Consider the following 19,762-nt stretch of genomic DNA (forward strand, 5'->3'; position numbering starts at 1 on the left):
TTATTAAAATTGAATTTATTGCTAAGCATCATCCATCTGTCACTGATATGATTCAAACTTTACTAACTTCTCAACATCCACAAATAAACGTTACTACTCTTTACACATTCTTGTGGTGCCTATGGAAAGCACGAAACGATGCTTTATTTTGCAGGAAAGTAGGCAGACCTTCTCAGATATATGGAGCAGCAAATGCAATAATCAAGGGAACCAATTTAGAAGACAACAAATCCACACGCCAGCAAGGACACGAGAACACACAACAGTCAGACCAAAGACCTCCTCCAATTACTCAAGTTCAACATGATGACTACTTCACAGGAAATGTTATCTATTGCGATGCAACTTGGGAAAGAAAAACAGGGGAAGACACCAGCCGGGCTGGACTAGGCGTCATCATACACATGCTTGACAATCAACACCTCCGGCAGCTGCATGTTTCAGCGCTCTCTCCACCAGCTTCCTCACCTCTACAGGCAGAGACTTTTGGTTTGCTTCTAGCAACAAAACTAGCAGATCTTCTGCAGATTCAAGACCCTTACTTTTAGACCGACAGTTCAGTGTTAGCATTGGCGGCATCATCTCCAAGTGTATTCAACGCTCCGGGACACTGGGAAAACATGCCTCATCTTGCAGCAATCCAGGCATCTCCATCTTTTCACTGCAATAAAGTAGCCCATATTGACAGGAGCAGGAATATCAAAGCGGATCATCATCATGCTCGTCTAGCTCTTAAAATTCGCAATGCCTCTTTAGTTATTCGATGCTTATGCCCAGAAGCAGGTCAATGTCCTGGCAAGGACATCCTTTCTGTATCAAGTGTGGATCCTTTCACGCTTATCTCTGTAAAATGCACATAAGTTGAATAAAATCTTCTACGTTCAAAAAAAAACCATACAAGTGATTCATGTGTTGGCGACTTTATCTAGTACTACCTCCATCCCAAGGCTTAAGGCCTATATTTTTTTCAGAAAGTCAAACGAAGTAAAGTTTGACCAAATTTTTAGAAAAATTTATGAACAAATATGATATTTTGTAGGTACCATATAAAAATATATTTCATTATCTATCTAATGGTTTTGATTTTGTACTTTTCATGTTAATGATTTTTTATAAAAACTTAGTCAAACTTAACATAGTTTGACTTTCTAAAAAAATATAGACCTTAAGTCTTGGGATGGAGGTAGTATGTTAGTAGCACAAAGATGGAAGCAATGGGTAGCGCCAAGAACGAGTCTAGCGTGATTTAGGGGAGCAGTTGTTAGAAACATATCGCAATCAGCGGAAATATCTCCATGCGTACTAACCGTGGAGCCAGGACCCACGTTTTACTCGCCCATCTCCAAGCTCCATACAGACAGGAATCTAACGGCGCGGGAGTAGTACCCTTACCATTACGATGGACCTACAGTTTTGTCTCGCTACGGGGTCCTTGATTACTTGCAGGACCTATATAACCAATATTCCCCTAAAATAAGATAGGACGCATACGCCTGGATACTCTGTTGGAGATTCCTCGTTTACCTTAGCCATGGCAGGGGACCGCGTGCCCGAGATCATGTCGTTCAGATGCTCCACGGAGAGCACCGCGACTCTCAGTCTCGAGGTAATCAATTACATGCGGATTAAGGACATGTGCGTCCGCGAGTCTGTGAGCTCGCCCGTCTTCAAACTCGGCGGCTACGATTGGGAGATCAAGTTCTTCCCAGGCGGCCGACACGATGAAGACGATGGTTACGCCTCCTGCTACCTGTGGTGTCTCAGCCAAGGCGATCATGATCATGATGTGAGCGTCGGCTTGGCGCTGAGCATGCTACATAAAAAGAGCCAGGAACCGGTTGTCAGTTTCGTCGTGTCCAATCGTGTCTTCTCTTCGGGGAAATACGGTTACTTCATCTGGGGCCTCCACAAATTCGTCGACAAGGCAAAGCTGGAATCGCTGTCACAAGAGGGGGACGGCGGCTGCTTCACCATACTGTGCGTCCTCACCGTTACCAATGAGTCGCCGCAACCGCCGATGGATCTGCCAGGCGACCTAGAGGGCATGCTCAGGGGCGAGAGAGGCATGGATGTCACCTTCAAGGTAGGCGGCCAGGAGTATCGTGCACACAGGTTCGTCCTGGCTGCGCGGTCGCCAGTCTTCAGTGCGATGCTATTTGGACCGATGGCGGAGAAGGATATGCGATGCCTGGACATCGCTGACATGCATCCCCTTATCTTCAAGAAGATGCTTCACTATATCTATACGGGCTCGCTGCCAAAATGTGGAGCCTACAGTGCAGCTGAGATGCAGCATCTACTGGTTGCAGCAGATAGGTACGGGCTGGAGACGCTGAAGCTAGGATGCGAAGATGAGTTGTGCGAAAAGTTGGATGCCAAGACCATAACAACCTCAATGAAGTTGGCTGATCAACACGGCTGCAAACGACTGAAGGATGCATGTCTCGAGTTTGTATCCAAAGGGCGCCGTCGACTGCGCCCAAGGGTCGTCTAAACACCTCTTACTAGCTAGCTACTCTGCGACCAAAAGTCGCTATATATTGTGAAGGCTAGGAGCCAAGAGTGGGTTTTGTAGTAGTGCAAAAGGATCCGTTAAATATCAACTTTACTTTCTTTTGTAGATATAATTTACTTTTAGTTTCTACGTACCATGCAAAACAGAACGATGTTTTGCGCCAAAAACGTGTGGCAGTTTAGATTTATTAAACCTTGAAACTCAAAATATTTGCCTTCTGAAATTTGCATATCTACTTTTGTCAAACCTACCATTGGTCATTTGGCAACCCTACTCGCAACCCCCCTTTGTAGGGGAAATCATTCAAGAGCAATTCCCCGAACTGCACACATCACATTTTTGCTCACCTCCAATGGCCAAACCGCTTACTTAAGGATAGTGTTAGACATGTGGTTACTTCCCAAACCCTAGCTTCTGATTTTCCAAACAACTTCTCTCACACCACAAGCCCACAAGCTGTTGTTTTATTCACAAGTGGGGATATTTAAAATTCGGCACAGGTTTAGTTTGGGATAAGGTTGGTCTAGAGATATATCAGCAAACATAACGCTGGTCACGTACATGTCTTGCTGTATGGGTAATCAGCGTCCTAGGACGACAAGGAACTGATGACACGGCTGCTTAAGCCGGTTTAGTTAATCCATCCAGGCCAACAAGGCAGACAGACATTTAATTTTCTGAATTCCCTGTTGCTTGAAAATGTTTACTTATTAAAGCAAAGGAGCTTCAACACAAAAATTAAAATCAAAGGAAGGAAGATCAGTAGAACCTATCAGTTGCCGTAGTTTAGCATTAAGCAAATGTTTTTCAATAGAACAATTATAGAACCGCTGCTAATGATGCACATCTACATTTCAGTAGGATCCACTTCACATCAAGACGCTTGTAAATGTTTATCATTCTCCTAGAAAGCTAAATATGTAAGAAAAAGAAAATACAATTCTCTCATTTCTATAGGCACTAACCGCTAGGTATACTCTTTCCTGTGGTTTTGTATCTCTTTCGAACTTTCGACAAAATAGAGTCATAAAAGAAAAGTAAAACTGAATGATGCTAGTCTGCTCTAACATTCGACCATTCAGAGAAAGACTCCACTTTTCGTTTTGAGATTTTTGTAGGCTGGGCTGAAACATTCTACAGCATAAGGCAAATGAATTAGCTCAGAATAGCTGTTAAGCGCATCAACCAGAGCCCAAACAAAATGATTTATGTTGCCGTTATCAACCTCAGCTTTCATTTGCTGTCAACCTTCATTTCATCGTCCTCCTCCACAGATTGAACGCCATCTGATATGCAAATAGCAAGGCCACATCAGTTTGTTACCCTTTAAGTAAAAAAGAGGCCTACAGTGATTAGATATTCCAAACAGAGTAAACTATCTAGGGGTTCAATGGCTCATGAGTTGCACGCTGTAGTTGGTGTAGTTCCTAAGAAAGTTACTGACGCTGGTCTAATTTATGCATGGCAGACGACAAATATATTTACATGTTCATATAACTGATGTAATTCTGCAGAGACATTATTCAAGGGAGTGTAGAGCACAAAAAGAGCTCAAAATTTTCAAAAAAGATGAAGCCTTCTTATTGATACAAAATTAGGTTTGTGCAACCAAACAAGTACTCCCTCTGGTCTCTTTTAATTGACTTAGACTTAGTATAACTTTATACTAAATTTAAGTCAATTAAAAAGGATCGGAGGGAGTACAATCAGTAAGTTCCACTTTTAGCTGATCTACACATATTTCGCTGATCAAAATACTTTCTCATGTGAGGATTCAGAAATCACTGAAGCTATGATTAGAAAGACTAATAAGAAACATCGAGGGTTGGTTTTACCTGAGGCTACTGTCATTGAGCCATGAACTTCTTTCAGAACATTAGCCTCTGTCTTTGGTCGCTCAGACTGTTCAGCGTTGTCTAAATTTTTACACCCATAGAATTAGCTCAGAATAGCTGGTAAGTGCATCAACCAGAAGCACAAAAAAGACATATATTACCTGATGGTTCCTTACAAATATGTTGCTTGCTACTAGCAGCATTTGACTGGTCTTTGGAGCCTAAGAAAATACCACCATCGCTTATTCATTTTCAGTATTAGAAGTCATTTTTTCATAGAGGGCATGGGTGAACATATAGAGCGAAAGTGATACCTGAAGTTATCTCGATCCGATACGGGGCAGCTGGATCAACGCTCTGAATTTGGCCTGCCAAGAAAATCCAACTGAAATGAACTGCAACTTACCAGCTACACTAGCAATAGGGCCACACTTAGCTGCTGTGAATATTGAGATACCAGATATGCCTTGCATAGATCGATAAGTAAAACAATGTTTTTAGAGAAACAGAGAGAAAGATTGACATATTAGTTGGCTCTCTTCCATATTTTGTTTCAATTTAAAATGCAGTCTTCGTAAATGAATGAAAATAAGATTAACCTGGGGCTTCCTTTACAACTACTCAACAAAAAAAGTGTTTGGTTATTTAGCTTTCACTACTGATAAAGCAAGTTTGGAGCATTAACACAGATATATAATTAAAGTTAATAAGATAGAAACATCAGATAGTACATGAAGTTTCTTGAGACCCATGTAGAATAGACAGGGTTGACAAGTTTCTGAACTTGTCCTGGAAAGTAAAAACTATAACTTCAGGCCAATGTGGTTGCTGATCAGAATCTCAGCAGAATATATAATCCAAGAAAGTGTACCTGATGACTCATCGCTTCCATCAGAAGATTCAGAATCGCTGCTAACCTCAGGGAGAGAATTTTCTTCAACTGGCACATTTTGATTATCCACTTGTATGCATGATATTAAAACAGGTTGAGCAGATTTAACTGGCACTGCAGTAACTGATGGTTCTGCACGCGCAGATTCAGCATTCCCGGATTTAACAGAGACAGGTGCTGCTGCAAGAACTCCAGAACCAATGTATGGTCTTGGAGTGGGAGGGATGATGTGCTTTGCATTAGATTTCTCCGCAGGTCTCCTCATCTGAAGAGGTTTTGCAATTGTAACATCCTCCAAGCGGACTGGCAAGGGAATAGGCGCTTGCCTGTGGATTGCAGATGGTTTCTTTTGAACTTGACTTAGCCGGAGCATGGGGAGCTCAGGGGCAAGATCATCCTTCGGGGTGATTGGGAGTAGGTTATATGCATCTGGGATACAACCTCTGAGCACATGGTTGTCCTTCACTTTAACCGTAATAAGAGAAAATCCAGGAGATTGCTTGGTCATCTTGCCAACAAAATGCTTGCCAATAATAACATCCTTGCCTGAATTACCTTGCACATGAGCAGTGCTATAACTGAAGGCTTGATTTTCCTGAGTCTTAACTGTATTATTACCAGAATCTCTAGGTCGAGTGGAGCTATCACCATGGATGGGCTGTGCAGGAAGCACATAAACTGTATGCATTCTAGTGTCAGCAGTAGCACCTGATGTATGGGTCATATGCACCCCATCCTGGCGGATATTCGAGTTATACAGAGTGCTGCGAAGAGGTGGAATGCTCTGAATGGGCTGTGCCATTTGTGGTTGTTGATATGTAGAATACTCATATTTCCTTGGGCGACCACGCTTACGCTTTGCACCAGAGCTTGCTGTCAGTGGTTCACCAGGTCCAACAGGTTTATTCCCTTCTGATGTCATCTTTACCGGTTTGCTTCACCCTTTGCAGCTGCACCCAAGAATGCTTAGAATACCCTGTCGATTTGAATTTACCTTTCAATTAGTACAGTGGCTTTCTTTTAAGGTAAGAACTGCTACTGTCATAAAGAAGTGAATTCAAAAGAGTCGCATAGCTACTGTTTGCAATTAATGATTTAAACTCCATCTTGACAATACAAGAGTGTTCAAGCCAGTCAAATCTAGTGCTCCTACAAACTTGGAAGCCATTTTCCCACAACAATAAAGTGATTGTGTCGCACATTACAACCAAAGAAAACAAAACTATTTTCCTGGTTTGAAATGTGCAACACCTCTTACCAACACAAACAGGCATATATAAACGAACCGGCTTAAATTTTATTAGATTACTAATGTGCACGCTGAGCTCCTACAAGCTAGAGAAAATGTATGATGTTGACATGTGATTTGCAAATTGTTATCAAAATCCCATCTGACACATCAACACCTCAGAAAAATCGAAGCAATATCCAAACAAGAGGAGGTGGAAATCTCTCTTCTTTTTTCTGTCTAAATCAATCCAAAATCTCATCCTACCTCGATCATATCGTATCGCCGGGCCCAAAACATCATCAGGCAGGCAGAGTAATAACTACAGATTGAAACATCTAAAGTACGAGCCAATCTGAGATTCAATGAACCGATCGGGGATAAACCGTATGAGAAAAAGGGGACCAAACCAGGCACCGTGGAGCGACAGAAACATGCGTAGGTTTGTAGAGATGGAGTACGCGGTTACCTGGAAGTGTTGTGTCCTCCGCGCGAGCGCCGTCGCCTCGATCGCGCCCGCGAACGGGAAGAGGAGGAAGACCGTGGATGCGGCGGGCGGAGGAGAGAAGGGCGCTAGGGTTCTTCTCGCCGGAGGGGAACGGAATGGCGGGGGATCGGTGGTGGTGGAGGAGGAGGACGATGTGGCTGGATGGGAAACGGCAGCAGCCTCGCCTCGCCTCGCCGCACCATACAAATCGTGGCTACGGAGGCGGGGCACGCAGGCGCCGGTTGGTCCACTTGCTGCTGCTGTGTACGGCCTGCCAACATGGATAAATATTGCATGGGCCGATTATTCTCTTCGGGCTGGTCTGCCCAAACCATTGAGCCCGTGGGTGCCGATCCACGTAGGCCTCGAAGTGAGGGCACAACTCATCCATGCCTTAAAGGGAAGCGACTAAAATAATAAGGATGATATCCAAATAGACAGATAGAGCTTTTGACAAGAAACATAACATGGTTAGGTGCTTCAATGGGCCGAAGGAGGGAGAAAGATAGTTGTATTTTCAAAAATCAAATAAAAAAGTTTGGGGGCGGCGTCTGGGGGACGCGACTGGGAAGCGACGTCTCCCAAACGCGACACGAACAAAACACGTCCCCAAACGCTCGATCCGGCGCCGTTTGAGGGACGCTTTGGGGGGACGCGGCTGAAGATGCTCTTATATTGAGGAAAAATTAAGAGATGGAGTAAATCAAGGACGTCTAATTTCCAAGACCTACCATGAAGGATAAAACCGGAAAGAGATCGTATCGGCTTCGATAGGGCATTGGGGGCTTGCGTCCTCGGTTGGGGGTTCTCAACTTAGGGTCGATTTTTTTATTGTACACGTTAATAATTTATTCTATTGCATTGTGGCATTGTTTGATTTTTTTAGAAAAATACCTTATTCCCTCGAAATCAAAGGGAGTACTTCTTTTTACGTTCATGATGTTTCTTCACCCTGTCTTCGATATGGTGGCATGTCTAGTGCTGGCGGAGGAGTTGTGTGTCGTGCGTATCTTTTGGAATTTAATTGCTTTTCATGTCTGTTTGTGTGATTTTGGGTCTACCTCTTCTGCTCTACGAGCCATCTTTGTCAATGGTTGCTGCTCTGGTACACTTGTTCTTTGAGGCCTTAGTACGACGATTTTCCGTTTGCTTACTACAACAAGCTCTACTATAATTTTTACTTAGCTCGGGTGATGAACGGGTGAGGACGGCGGTGCATTGTCGGCTCACATGTCGTTGATAGGTGGTCTAAGAACATAGTTGTATTTTTCACTACTTTTTAGGTTTTTTGTATTACTATACATTATTTCGTGGATTTTTTGAAAACAAAACTCCCTAGAAGTTTGTCAAGAACCCATTTTCAATCCATAGTGAATATGAAGGATGGTCCCGAGAGAACACGCGCACCCACAAAAGGGATAAAATCCCTGGTTTCAACGATTGAATAGTGAGATGTTTGTGTTTCCGTTTGATGAGTATGTTAAACGCATTGTTTCTGCAGAAACAACATAACTGAATGATTGTACTTCAAAAAAAAAAAACTGAATGATTGAAACCCTCGTGGCTTGGGAATAGTGAAAAGAATGAAATGTCGCACAAAATCATCCAATCAAACCACAAAATTGTTTCAAATTAATGCATGTATACTTTCCACAATGATCCTACACCTATGGACGAGACGTGGCCTAATGCGGTTGGAGAGGCACAGTACTGTGGCTGGTTATTTTCCTAACAAATCGTGATGCACCATTGCTCACCACGTCATCCCGGAACAAATATAGTCCTTAGGTGTAGCATTACTCTGTTTTCCATGACTAGGAAATATAATACCTGGACCATTACTTCTTCTAGATTGTTGGTTGGCTTTTCTCCCCGGGGCTCACCTCCAAACTCAAAGGCGGTGAACATGTCTTCAGGCCCTCCTTGAACCCGTCGGTCTCTACGGCAGCTCCCATCACTTCCGCCGACTCCATAAACGACATGCATGCCTTTTTGAGCCGTTCGCATTGGTGCTGGTTTGCTAACGCCAACGTGCTCGTGACGGTCTCCGCATCCATCAGATTGCAGAGTTCTTCTTCGCACATCTGCTTCAGCGTATCCAGGCCGTACCTATCTGCAGCTACCAGCAAATGTTGCATCACCGCAATGTTGTTGCCCTCTCCGTCATCGCTACCCGGCGCCGGCGGCAGCGATTCGGTGTAGATGTAGTGAAGCATCATCTGGAAGATGGTAGGCTCCATGTCGTCCACCTCCACGCGCCGCATATCCTTCTCCGCCATCGGACCAAATAGCTGTGCCGCGAAGAATGGCGATCGCGCGGCCAGGAGGGACCTATCCGCGCCGAACTTCTGGCCACGCACGCAGAAGGTGACGTCCGCGCCTCTCCCGTTTCCGAGCATGCGCTCCAGGTGTCCGGCCAGCTCCAGTGGAGGAGACTCCTTGCTGACGGTGAGCACGCACCGTATGGTGAAGCAGCCATCGCCCTGGCGCGACACAGATTTCAGCTTCGATCTGTCCACGAACTTCTCATGGCCCCGTTCGTCTTTCCTCGGAGAGAAGACATGATGCATCGTGCCGAAGCCGGCTACCTGTTCCTGGCCCTTCGTCTCCAGCATGCTGAGCGCGAAGCTGGTCCACACATCCTTACCTTGGCTGAGATAGCGCACGAAGCATGAGGCTTTGCCGGCACTGAAGTCCTTCTTCCCGGCAGGGTAGAACCTGATCTCCCAATCGTAGCCAGCGACTCTGAAAACAGGCGAGCTGACGAACTCCCCAACAGACATGCCCTTGAGCCGCAGGTAGTTGGTGATCTCGAAATTGACCGTCGCCGTGACGTGCTGCGTCATGCATCTGGACGTCGTGCTCTCTGGTGTTGTCGAGCTGCTAGCCATGAACGGCAGGGAGAGGGGTGCGGGAGCAGATTTTACACGCGTAGGAACGCAGGATTCTAATTTTAGGGAGGAAATTGAGGAGAGGAAGTAAATCAAGGACTCATGACTTCGTGAGACCTACGCTGATGAAACCGTAAAAAGCTGTCATCGGCTTCGATGGGACTTGTATACTCGGTTTCTAGGTTCTCAACTTCTTAAAGCATCTCTAGCAGATCTCTAAACCGCAAACCTCATATCCGCCTATTCAGGCCACCCCAAACGTGTGTTATACGGGCAGCGTTTGGTGCGTCTGGAATGCACGGCCGCTTTTCGGCCCGCAACCAGAAACCGTAAACGCAGGGTTTATCCAAATTATTCGATAATTCTCAAATGCAGCAACATAATCATGTAAAATAGATTGTTCAAAATACTCAATCATACATGAAACACGGCACCAAAAGAAAATCGAACATCACATCATGAAAGAGGGAAGTGATCACGCGTCACCGTCGCTTGCCGGCGCATCGACATAGCCGCCGCCGCTCGCCGTAGCGTCTCCACCTCCAGCAGTCATCACGGCAGCCATGGCAGCGCGTGCAGCTTCCCTTCTCCGCGCCAAGATCTATGTCTTCGTGAGCTTCCACCACTCAAGGGTCTCCTCATCCATGGCCGTCGGGTTCATCAACATAGTGGCATTCTTCGCCGCGATGAGCTCCGCCATGGCACGGTGCTCCTCGGCGTGTGCTCTCTTCTCCTCAATGTCGGCCTTGCGCTTTGCATCCTCCCGGAGTGTTGCCCACTTTGCCTCTTTCTCCCTTGCCTTCGCCTCCATCATCTCCTTCTTGGCCGCCAAAGTCTTGATCATCATCGCTTCTTTGGATTTGACCATCACATCGATCTTGAGAGACAATGAAGCGGCCTCTCCTTGTCTCTTGATCTTATCCTTGTTCGCCTTGCATCCATCCGGCATCTTGTCCTTGTTCTTCTTTTTCTCAAGCACGTCATCCTCCTCCTCCGCGTCCTCCAACTCGATGAGCTTGTGCTTCGGCGGTGGCGCATGTTGTTCCATCAACTTCCATTTCGGATTGTGCTCAAGAAGCAATGAGCGAACTTGAACGGTACATGCTTCAAACCCGGCATCTCCCGGAACCTTTGCTGCGCAATAGCTTTCCATTCACCGGTGTTGGTGCCGCTCGGTGGCGCGTTCCTCTCGCCCTCGATGCAACCTGACCACCGGCTGCACGCCGTCTTGATGGTGTCCCATCGGCCTTGGAGCGAGCGGTAGGAGCGGGTCGCAGTAGTAGAGAGAGGCGGCATCAATTGGAAGAATTCATCTTCGATGCCTTGCCAATACCTCTTGCCGGTTTGGTCGGTGCCGGTCACGGCATCCATCGAAACCGCCTCCCAAGCACGTATCAAGATCACGTCTTCAAACTCGGTGCAGTTGCCGGTCCGGATCGCTCTCCCCTTCGCCTTGGCCACCGCCCCATCGAACGCCCCCTCCTCGATCTCTTCCAATTCATCTTCTCCCTCGCCGCCGGCATCTTCTTCCTATTCAAACTCCTCCCCTTCGAGCCCCTCCTCCAATCTGTCGTTGTAGTCACCGTAGTCTGCAAGCGGCGGCGTGTCGATATCCACGGCAACATCATTGAGCATGTCAACATACGACTCCGGCGCGTCATCAACCGCGGGACTTTCATCGACCACCTTGCGCGCATCGGCCGGCTCCGGCGGTGTAGGCACCAACGCCGCATTCAAGGCAGCCACCGACGCCATCTTGGCCGCCGATGGCTTCTTCGGTGCCGGCGTCGCGGCTGCCACCTTGCTACTCGGCCGCTTCACCTGCTTGGTCGGGATGGTAGGGGCAACTGCAGCGGGGAGCGCCAGGCTAGCGGGAGGCGCGGGGACGACGTGTTGCCCCAGCCGCTTCCGCTTTCCGGTCGCTGCAGCAGCGAGAGGTGCGGTGACGATGACGGGGTCAGTGGTGGCTTCCGCGGAGGCGCTAGATCCGGATGCGGTCGCTGCAGCTGGTCCGCGCGGTGCAGCCTTGCCCGGGAGCGGCGGAGGGGCGGCTACGTCCATGTCGGGGCGGTCGCGGAGGCTCCGGTGGCCGGAGATGGGCGGGGGCGGCGGAATCGGGCGCAGCGAGTGGAGCGGAAGCGGGAAAGGGGGGAGCTGAAACTTCCTTCGCGCTAGAGGGAAATGGATGGAGGCCGGCCTCGCACAGCCCCTCCGACCCGGGAACTTGGGGGTCGCGTGGCACGGATCGGGGCTGTCCGATTTTTTTTTTTTTGAAAATGGGGGTCCGATACGGGATCTAAACGACGCGCTTTTTGCCATTCAAACCGGAAATCGGTGGTTATTATGCGAATGGAGTCGGATAGGGGATCTGCTAGAGATGCTCTTACGCGAGATCTATCTCGTGGGAAGGAAACAGTATAATTCCCATGGTTCGTAGCACCGCCCCAGGGCACTTGGGCATAGCCCAGTGGTTGGGGTCGCAGTGGCGCACCCCAACGACCAGAGTTCAAATCCTGTCAGGAACGAATTTCTGGAATTCTCACGCCGAGGTCCCGCTTCTACTATATCATTTAGTGTCTAGTTCCTCCTAGCACTAATTCATTTTTTTTTCTTTTTTCCGGGACCTTCCATGAGCGAGTCCGATCTCGAGCGTAATTATAGGCAAAGTAGTCGAGCTACACATGAAGATCAATCACATATGCAAAAAGTAATTCACACAGAGATGTAGGTGAGAGTGTTGTGTCTCTCTACTCTATCAGTATGCTCCATCCCACCAAAAGTGTCACAACTTTATCAAAATTTAGATGTATCTAGACACTATTTAGTAGGTAGATACATCCAAATTTTAATAAAACTGAGATACTTTTGGTGAGACGGATGAAGCACAATATATGGGAGAGGGTAGGTGGATAAGAACCAAACGTAGGAAAACTTGCATCCCAAGATACTCCCTCCGTTTGAAAATGTAAGATGTTAAAATATTTTGTTGGTTCACCGGAAATCAGTTTCGGGTCATGCGTCCAGATGGTCTCACTATCAAGACCATTCAACTGCCTCTGGATCTATGTGTATCCTTTGTATTGAAGGATGTATTTATAAGTCAGGAGGCATTTCACACAGTGCTCAGGCCCACATAAGTATACAGAGTCTTGGACCAGACAGACGGCAGGGACAAAACAGAACTAGATGCGTCGAGATTTCTTAGACCGTGCCGGAGAATTCTGGACCAGCGATTTCGTATCACAAGCCAGCTCCATTTTCCCTCCAAGGGGATTTGATGTTCGAACGGTTGCCCAACAAACGCACTGTTCATGCAACACCGACTCACTCATTAAATGAAAAGGTTTAGTAGGCTAAGGATCAAATTCGAATTACCTGACCATTCACCACGTCTCAGCCACTGCCGGGAAGCAGTTCTACTTAGTTTGGTCGCCCAGTCAATAATCTGTTTATGTATCACATTATCCTCGAAAGCAAAATGGCACGCCCCTAATAATACAAGTCAAGTACGCAGATTTTGATGCGCACAACAACTATGCAGAAATTATTTTACCATCAGTACTGAAAATTTAGCTATCAAATATTTTAGCAAATCAATTTTCCGAACATATACACAGTTCTCCTTTGTCACGCGAGCCGATCGTAATCCTGATACTTCACTAAAACATAAAACAGATACATACACCGGATGAAAGACAAGATAAATTCCAATGTCATGCTAGCATGGCATCCGCCTGCTTTGTTCAAGTCGACCTCCGGTGCCCAGGCAACCCACAGTTTGTGCATTTCACCACCTTCCTCGGATGCTTTGGAGCGTCTCCGCGCTGCAGACATGTCGTCCTCTTATGGCCGCTGCACCTGCACAAATTATGCAGAAAGTTGTGCGCTTAGTAAGACTGCCCTCTGTCTGGCCCCAGAAATGAGATTGGAGGCCATGGTCCATCAAGTTCAGCTGCAGGCCTTTCCTCAAGACCAAGATCGCCCCTCATCTCATCAAATGGTACCATTATCACAAGGTTGCTCTCAAACAAGCCGTCAAGCTTCTCATACGCCTCAACACTAGCATCACCTAGTCTCACTAGCACCAGCGCTTTCTTGTATAGATAAGAATGACGGTAAGTGAACGATCTGGTCGAGGCGTGGTCGTTCTGGTAAACCTGCAGGTGTTTAGGCAAAACATCCATGCATCCTTAGTGCATCTCTTCAGTATGTGCCGCTTAGGTATTTCGTCGATTTCCATGTAGTCCATAACCTAAAATGAAAGTAAGTCAGTGAATGCCGCAATTAAGGTTTACCCAGTCCAGACATTTAACAATAACAGTTACCATCTCATACATTATCACATTGTTGCATACCTTAGTAGTACGGCAGCAGACAGTTCGCTTGTGCTCGAACACTCAAAAAATTCCCCGCCGTCGACCATCTTCACCTGAAATTGAACCCGGCCCCGCTTCTCTCTCTTGTGTGCCTTGGTGTGCTTAGCCAAATACAGTTTCCCTTTTTCTACCTCCTCAATGCCCCTGCCAGGTACAAATACTTGCTGCACCGCTCGAACATTGCCCGTGTGTAAACTTTGCTTGCATGCTCCTCTATCGATAGGTTTACATGCAACACCGCACTAGCCTTTTATATGCAAAAATAAATAAAAAAGGAAATGTAAGTCTGGGGAAGATATGTAAGCAAACACGTCCTCATTTTCCTCACATAAGTATTCATCATATATGGCTCACCACTTTTGGTCCTCTTCTCCTGATAGCCTTCATCCTTCTCGTGGTCATGCTGCAACCTCATGTAGTGCTTCACAAACATGTTCATCGCACACCCAGGCAGCACATAGCTTTTGAGCATCATGCTCGCACTCTCATTGAGTTTCGTGCTAGTCATTTCAGCACAGAAAACACTTTTCAAATATGGTTTTTCCCACTTCCGACGCACTTCGTAAATCCATGTCATGTATGGGTGTGTCTTCAGGTTGTATTTCTCTATCAGCATCGCCCACGCCCGTTTTGAATTCATCTTCCGTCAGCATGTGGTTAACAACTTTGTGGAATTCAGACCTGAACTCGCTCTTCTTGCTATACATGGGACCCAAGCACTCCTTCCTCTTCTTAAGCACAATCCATTTCTTGCATTGTATCCCTCCTTTGTGGTTTCAACCTGCTCTTTCCATACCTAACGCCGAACCCATGTTCCCAAGAATACAGATTGTAGAAGTTGTACACTTCATCGTGCAAGTCAAATGTCATGCCTAATGTTGGCTCGAGGACAAACTCTCCTGGCTTGTCGGGGTAACTTCTGATGATCTTCTCCAAGGCACCAATTATGTTTGGGCAAGGAGTCCGTTCTGCAGCGTTTACCCGGACCCTTAATCTGCATAGCACAACGGGGGATATAACGCACTGTAAATTATTTCTGACTTTCACGTTCACGCACTAATATAAGTTCGCTCCCTAAACGCTTTCCTCTTCATCACATGCCTAGTTTCCTTAAATGCAGCTCCCATGTATGGTTTTAGCAAATTCCTTTTTTGATAAAATTGCAAATTACATATAATTTGGATCTAAAAATCGCCGAACTCTGTAAATAATAATGGAATCACTGCTTTCAACATAGACTTTCATTCTGAACAAACAAGACCGGACACCCTATCCAACAAAAGCATTAACGCAGGATATTCCAATTGTGTAATCTACAATCTCCAAATAAAAATTGACGCAGAAATTTACCGTTTGATCCTAATTAGCTGGGTTCACTTTCAGAGATGACTGCTTCGAATCTGCTGGCCCTTCTTCCTCACCAATCCTCATCTTCCCATTCGGACCAACTCTGAAATTTATGCACGCCGCCGACCGTGTTTCACCCCCAACCTCAACGGCTCTCTCTTCGTCCGACCAATTTATCTGGCGTTGCTGCCCTGCGGCAACGCTGTCGGCCTCCTCATCTCCAGTCACATCGTGGACGGCCGCCACAACACTAACAGCCCTTTCCGCCTCTATACGGACCACATAGCCAGGATCCACATAGGCAGGGACCTCGGAGGAGTCTCCGAACTGCAGCCTGAAGAGGGAGAAGAGAAGCTTGCGCAGTCAGAGATCGCGATCCAGGTCCCCAAATCCTAGCCATAACAGTTGAGATGCGCGGCGCAAGAGCTACTTACCTTTCCACCGGACCTAGGCGAACTCCATGGCTTTGGGCCCCAAAAGTATCCGGCGATGCAGCTCCGTCGTCGCCACCGCGGTCGCCCAATTTTTAGCAGCTGCTCTGTCCTCCTCCACCCCTTCCACTTTATTCCAGAAGTAGTACACACCCGTGGAGGAAAAATCTTGGACCGACAGTCCATAATTCCAGGTGATTTTCAGTTCCAGCGGATCAAGAAAATGGTCTGTCATCTTCCCACGGTGGCGCTCACCAGCCTCATTTATTGGCATACGTATCGGTGCATAGTTCGTTCCGATCGACCGTATATCTCACTTTCTGCGTGACTCCTCTGCCCGACAAAAGCTGACAGCACTGATCACGACGCAAAAGTGGACGGTCCTGATAGTACGATCATCTGGTCGTATGACCCAAAACGCCACCTCCGTTGGTTCACCTATTATTTTACCTATATCTGTGCGTGCGTGCTTGCGTGCGTGTGTGTGTGACAAAGGGCTCTCGTGGTACCTGGTGTCTGCCCTCCATCCGCTTTAATAACCATGTGAATGGGGAGTGGGAGGAACTGGACCGGTCGTATAATTATACTTGAATTGGATCTTGTTCAATTTCCTTCTCAATAGAAAAGATAATTGCCCTCCTACCATGTAGCCTCCAGGGGAACTAAGACTGCCACTTTTGATGGTAGAGCACACTTGGAACTTGTCAAGAACTTCCAAAGTACAAAACTTTTACCATAACCAATGGTAGTAAATTGGTATGGGAAGCACTGAAGACGAATGAGAGGTTCACCACCACATCATTGCAAGGGGAGCTCGCTCGATTCAAAGATAGAAAAGCTGTTGTAACCATACCCCCACCAAAGACCAAATTCATGGTGTCATCTCATTAAGGTGGATTATTTGGATAAAATGCTTATGGTACATAGGTGTTTGTGGTGACTACTCGTAGCTCTAGGTTTCGTTAGACACTGCATGTGTGTGGGTGCGGCATGAGTGTTCGCCTACGTTGTACTCAATGTTTCCAGCAAACAACACAACTTAAATGTTCAAAGGAACGATATCAGGATTGAGAATAATAATAAATGATAAATTGACAAAAAAAAGTCATAGTGATAAGACAACATCGTTTTCAGTAAATATTGTTCATATTGAGAAACGTGAACATCTAATTTTGTACATAACCTTTTATATCTATCTAGCTTGAATCATTGCTATCTCACGATTGATGGTTTTCTTTTCTCTTTTATTGTGGTTACCAATGTCTTCTATAATGTTTTCGCTATGACCATTACGTCTTTTTTTTAGATAAAAGGGATCATCCCTGATTTCGTTAAACGAAATCATCATACTACAAAGTACCATCCTTACACATCACAACGCAACAGCAATTAGAGAACTAAGGTTTGTTCTGTACAACACCGGATCAGGTACTGAGACTTAACAGTACAACACAAAGTAACTGCTGACGAAAACGAGATGAAAGAGAAAGTGAGATCCCAACAGCAGCCAGCCAACCCCTCTCTCTCAGATCATCTCTAGCACCGGTCCCAGTGCTTTTGTTGCTGCCCTTTTCCTTCCTTTTATTTTTTTTATATCGTCAGCCTTGGCGTCCATGACACCCAGCTTCTTCTTGCTCCAAAAACCTCCTTCGCACCCTTCTCCAATAGCTTTGCACAGAAATCTAGCTGGTCCTTAACGTCCTCCTTCACCTGCAAAAAATCCAGCAATTAATAAAGTAACAAATCTTAAGTATTAATACATATGGTTCAGCATGCCATTTTCCTTCAAGCTAAATTTCTTGTTTTCCAGATACTCCATGTCACAGCATCTACTCCCACAGCAAGAATTTCTTTTTTCTTGCCCCAAACCCTTTTAGCCAATTTTAAATACAATGATCAGCTGATTCAAAATGGAAATTCAAACCAAAAGTACAGCTAACCACATTCCAAATGTATCTGACTAGAGGATATTTTAAAAACAGATGTTTAATAGTCTCACTGCATCCACAAAAGAGGCAGCCTCACATTTCCCTCCTCTCTATAAAAGTATATCTCTTGTCAGAATACTTTTTTTAAGCATTAACCACAGGAAGGTTTTAATCCTGAGAGGTATCTTAACTTTCCACATGAATTTATAGGGCACAATCTCATTGAATTGCATTGCCAAATAGAAAGATTTAACTGAGAATGTCCCTGAATTTGTTAATTCCCCTATTAACATTATTCAGATTAACTCTCTCTAGCAATTTTTTAGTTTACCCCATTGTTCTCTAAGTTCTCCAACCATTGCTCTCCTAAACCTGAGTCCTTCCACCCCTTTATCAAAGACCTCTTGTACCGTCACATTCCTATTCATGGAAACTATGAACAACCTAGGAAAGGTTTTGGCTAGGCAGCAGAAACCTATCCATTGATCTTTGATGTCTACGCCCCCTCCTTTTCCTGTAGACAGTGTTGGGCCTCCAAGAGCAGAGGTTTGTAGAACAGCAGCAAGTTTTCCCTTAAGTGGATCACCCAAGGTTTATCGAACTCAGGGAGGAAGAGGTCAAAGATATCCCTCTCATGCAACCCTGCAACCACAAAGCAAGAAGTCTCTTGTGTCCCCAACACACCTAATAGGTGCACTAGTTCGGCGAAAAGATAGTGAAATACAGGTGGTATGAATATATATGAGCAGTGGCAACGGCACCAGAAAAGTGCTTTGCCCAGGACAGTAAACAAGCAGTAGTAACGCAGCAGTAGTAACGCAAAGAAACAAGAAACAAGCAGCGATAGCAGTATTTAGGAACAAGGCCTAGGGATTAGACTTTCACTAGTGGACACTCTCAACATTGATCACATAACATAATAGATAAATGCATACTCTACACTCTTGTTGGATGATGAACACATTGCGTAGGATTACACGAACCCTCAATGCCGGAGTTAACAAGCTCCACAATTCAATGTTCATATTTAAATAACCTTAGAGTGCATGAAAGATCAATTCGACTAAACCAAGTACTAACATAGTATGCACACTGTCACCTTCACACTATGTAGGAGGAATAGATCACATCAATACCATCATAGCAATAGTTAACTTCATAATCTACAAGAGATCATAATCATAGCCTATGCCAAGTACTAACACGGATGCACACACTGTCACCATTACACCGTGCAGGAGGAATAAAACTACTTTAATAACATCACTAGAGTAGCACATAGATAAATTGTGATACAAAACACATTGCAATCATAAAGAGATATAAATAAGCACTTCACTATGCCATTCATAACAGTGAATAAGTATTCTGTGAAATATAGCCTAAGAGACCCACACGGTGCACACACTGTCACCTTTACACACGTGGGACAAGGAGTCTCCGGAGATCACATAAGTAAAACTCACTTGACTAGCATAACGACATCTAGATTACAAGCATCATCATATGAATCTCAATCATGTAAGGCAGCTCATGAGATTATTGTATTGAAGTACATAGGAGAGAGATGAACCACATAGCTACCGGTACAGCCCCGAGCCTCGATGGAGAACTACTCCCTCCTCATGGGAGACAGCAGCGGTGATGGAGATGGCGGTGGTGTCGATGGAGGAGCCTTCCGGGGGCACTTCCCCGTCCCGGCGGCGTGCCGGAACAGAGACTCCTGTCCCCCTGATCTTGGCCTCGCGATGGCGGCGGCTCTGGAAGGTTTCTGTGGGTTTCGTCGATCGTATCAGGGTTTTCGCGACGGAGGCTTTAAATAGGCGAAAGGG

The 19,762-nt window shown here is 45.9% G+C and overlaps 3 protein-coding genes across 4 annotated transcripts; 1 reads left to right on the forward strand and 2 right to left on the reverse strand.

The window, feature by feature from the left end:
- The first annotated feature begins 1,531 nt into the window (after nucleotides 1–1,531).
- LOC127330656 (BTB/POZ and MATH domain-containing protein 2-like) lies at nucleotides 1,532–2,494 on the forward strand. The gene has a single exon (XM_051356792.2). It carries the CDS (start codon nucleotides 1,532–1,534, stop codon nucleotides 2,492–2,494), a length of 963 nt encoding a protein of 320 aa, XP_051212752.1.
- Nucleotides 2,495–3,274: 780 nt separating this feature from the next.
- On the reverse strand, nucleotides 3,275–7,193 carry LOC127336037 (uncharacterized). Of its 2 annotated transcripts, XM_051362780.2 has the most exons (7): nucleotides 6,940–7,193; nucleotides 5,222–6,218; nucleotides 4,665–4,718; nucleotides 4,512–4,571; nucleotides 4,351–4,431; nucleotides 3,741–3,801; nucleotides 3,275–3,649 (listed from the first exon to the last, which is right to left on the reverse strand). In XM_051362780.2, exons 2-6 carry the CDS (start codon nucleotides 6,162–6,164, stop codon nucleotides 3,749–3,751), a joined length of 1,191 nt encoding a protein of 396 aa, XP_051218740.1. In that variant the 5' UTR covers nucleotides 6,165–6,218; nucleotides 6,940–7,193; the 3' UTR covers nucleotides 3,275–3,649; nucleotides 3,741–3,748. The 2 variants fall into 2 exon arrangements, with proteins under 2 accessions (XP_051218740.1, XP_051218739.1); XM_051362779.2 differs by having other exon boundaries at nucleotides 3,275–3,801.
- A 1,611-nt stretch (nucleotides 7,194–8,804) lies between these two features.
- Nucleotides 8,805–9,848, reverse strand: LOC127329406 (BTB/POZ and MATH domain-containing protein 2-like). The gene has a single exon (XM_051355929.1). It carries the CDS (start codon nucleotides 9,846–9,848, stop codon nucleotides 8,805–8,807), a length of 1,044 nt encoding a protein of 347 aa, XP_051211889.1.
- Between the last annotated feature and the right edge of the window lie 9,914 nt (nucleotides 9,849–19,762).

Source organism: Lolium perenne, chromosome 2, assembly GCF_019359855.2.
Source record: "Lolium perenne isolate Kyuss_39 chromosome 2, Kyuss_2.0, whole genome shotgun sequence".
Classification (NCBI taxonomy): domain Eukaryota; kingdom Viridiplantae; phylum Streptophyta; class Magnoliopsida; order Poales; family Poaceae; genus Lolium; species Lolium perenne.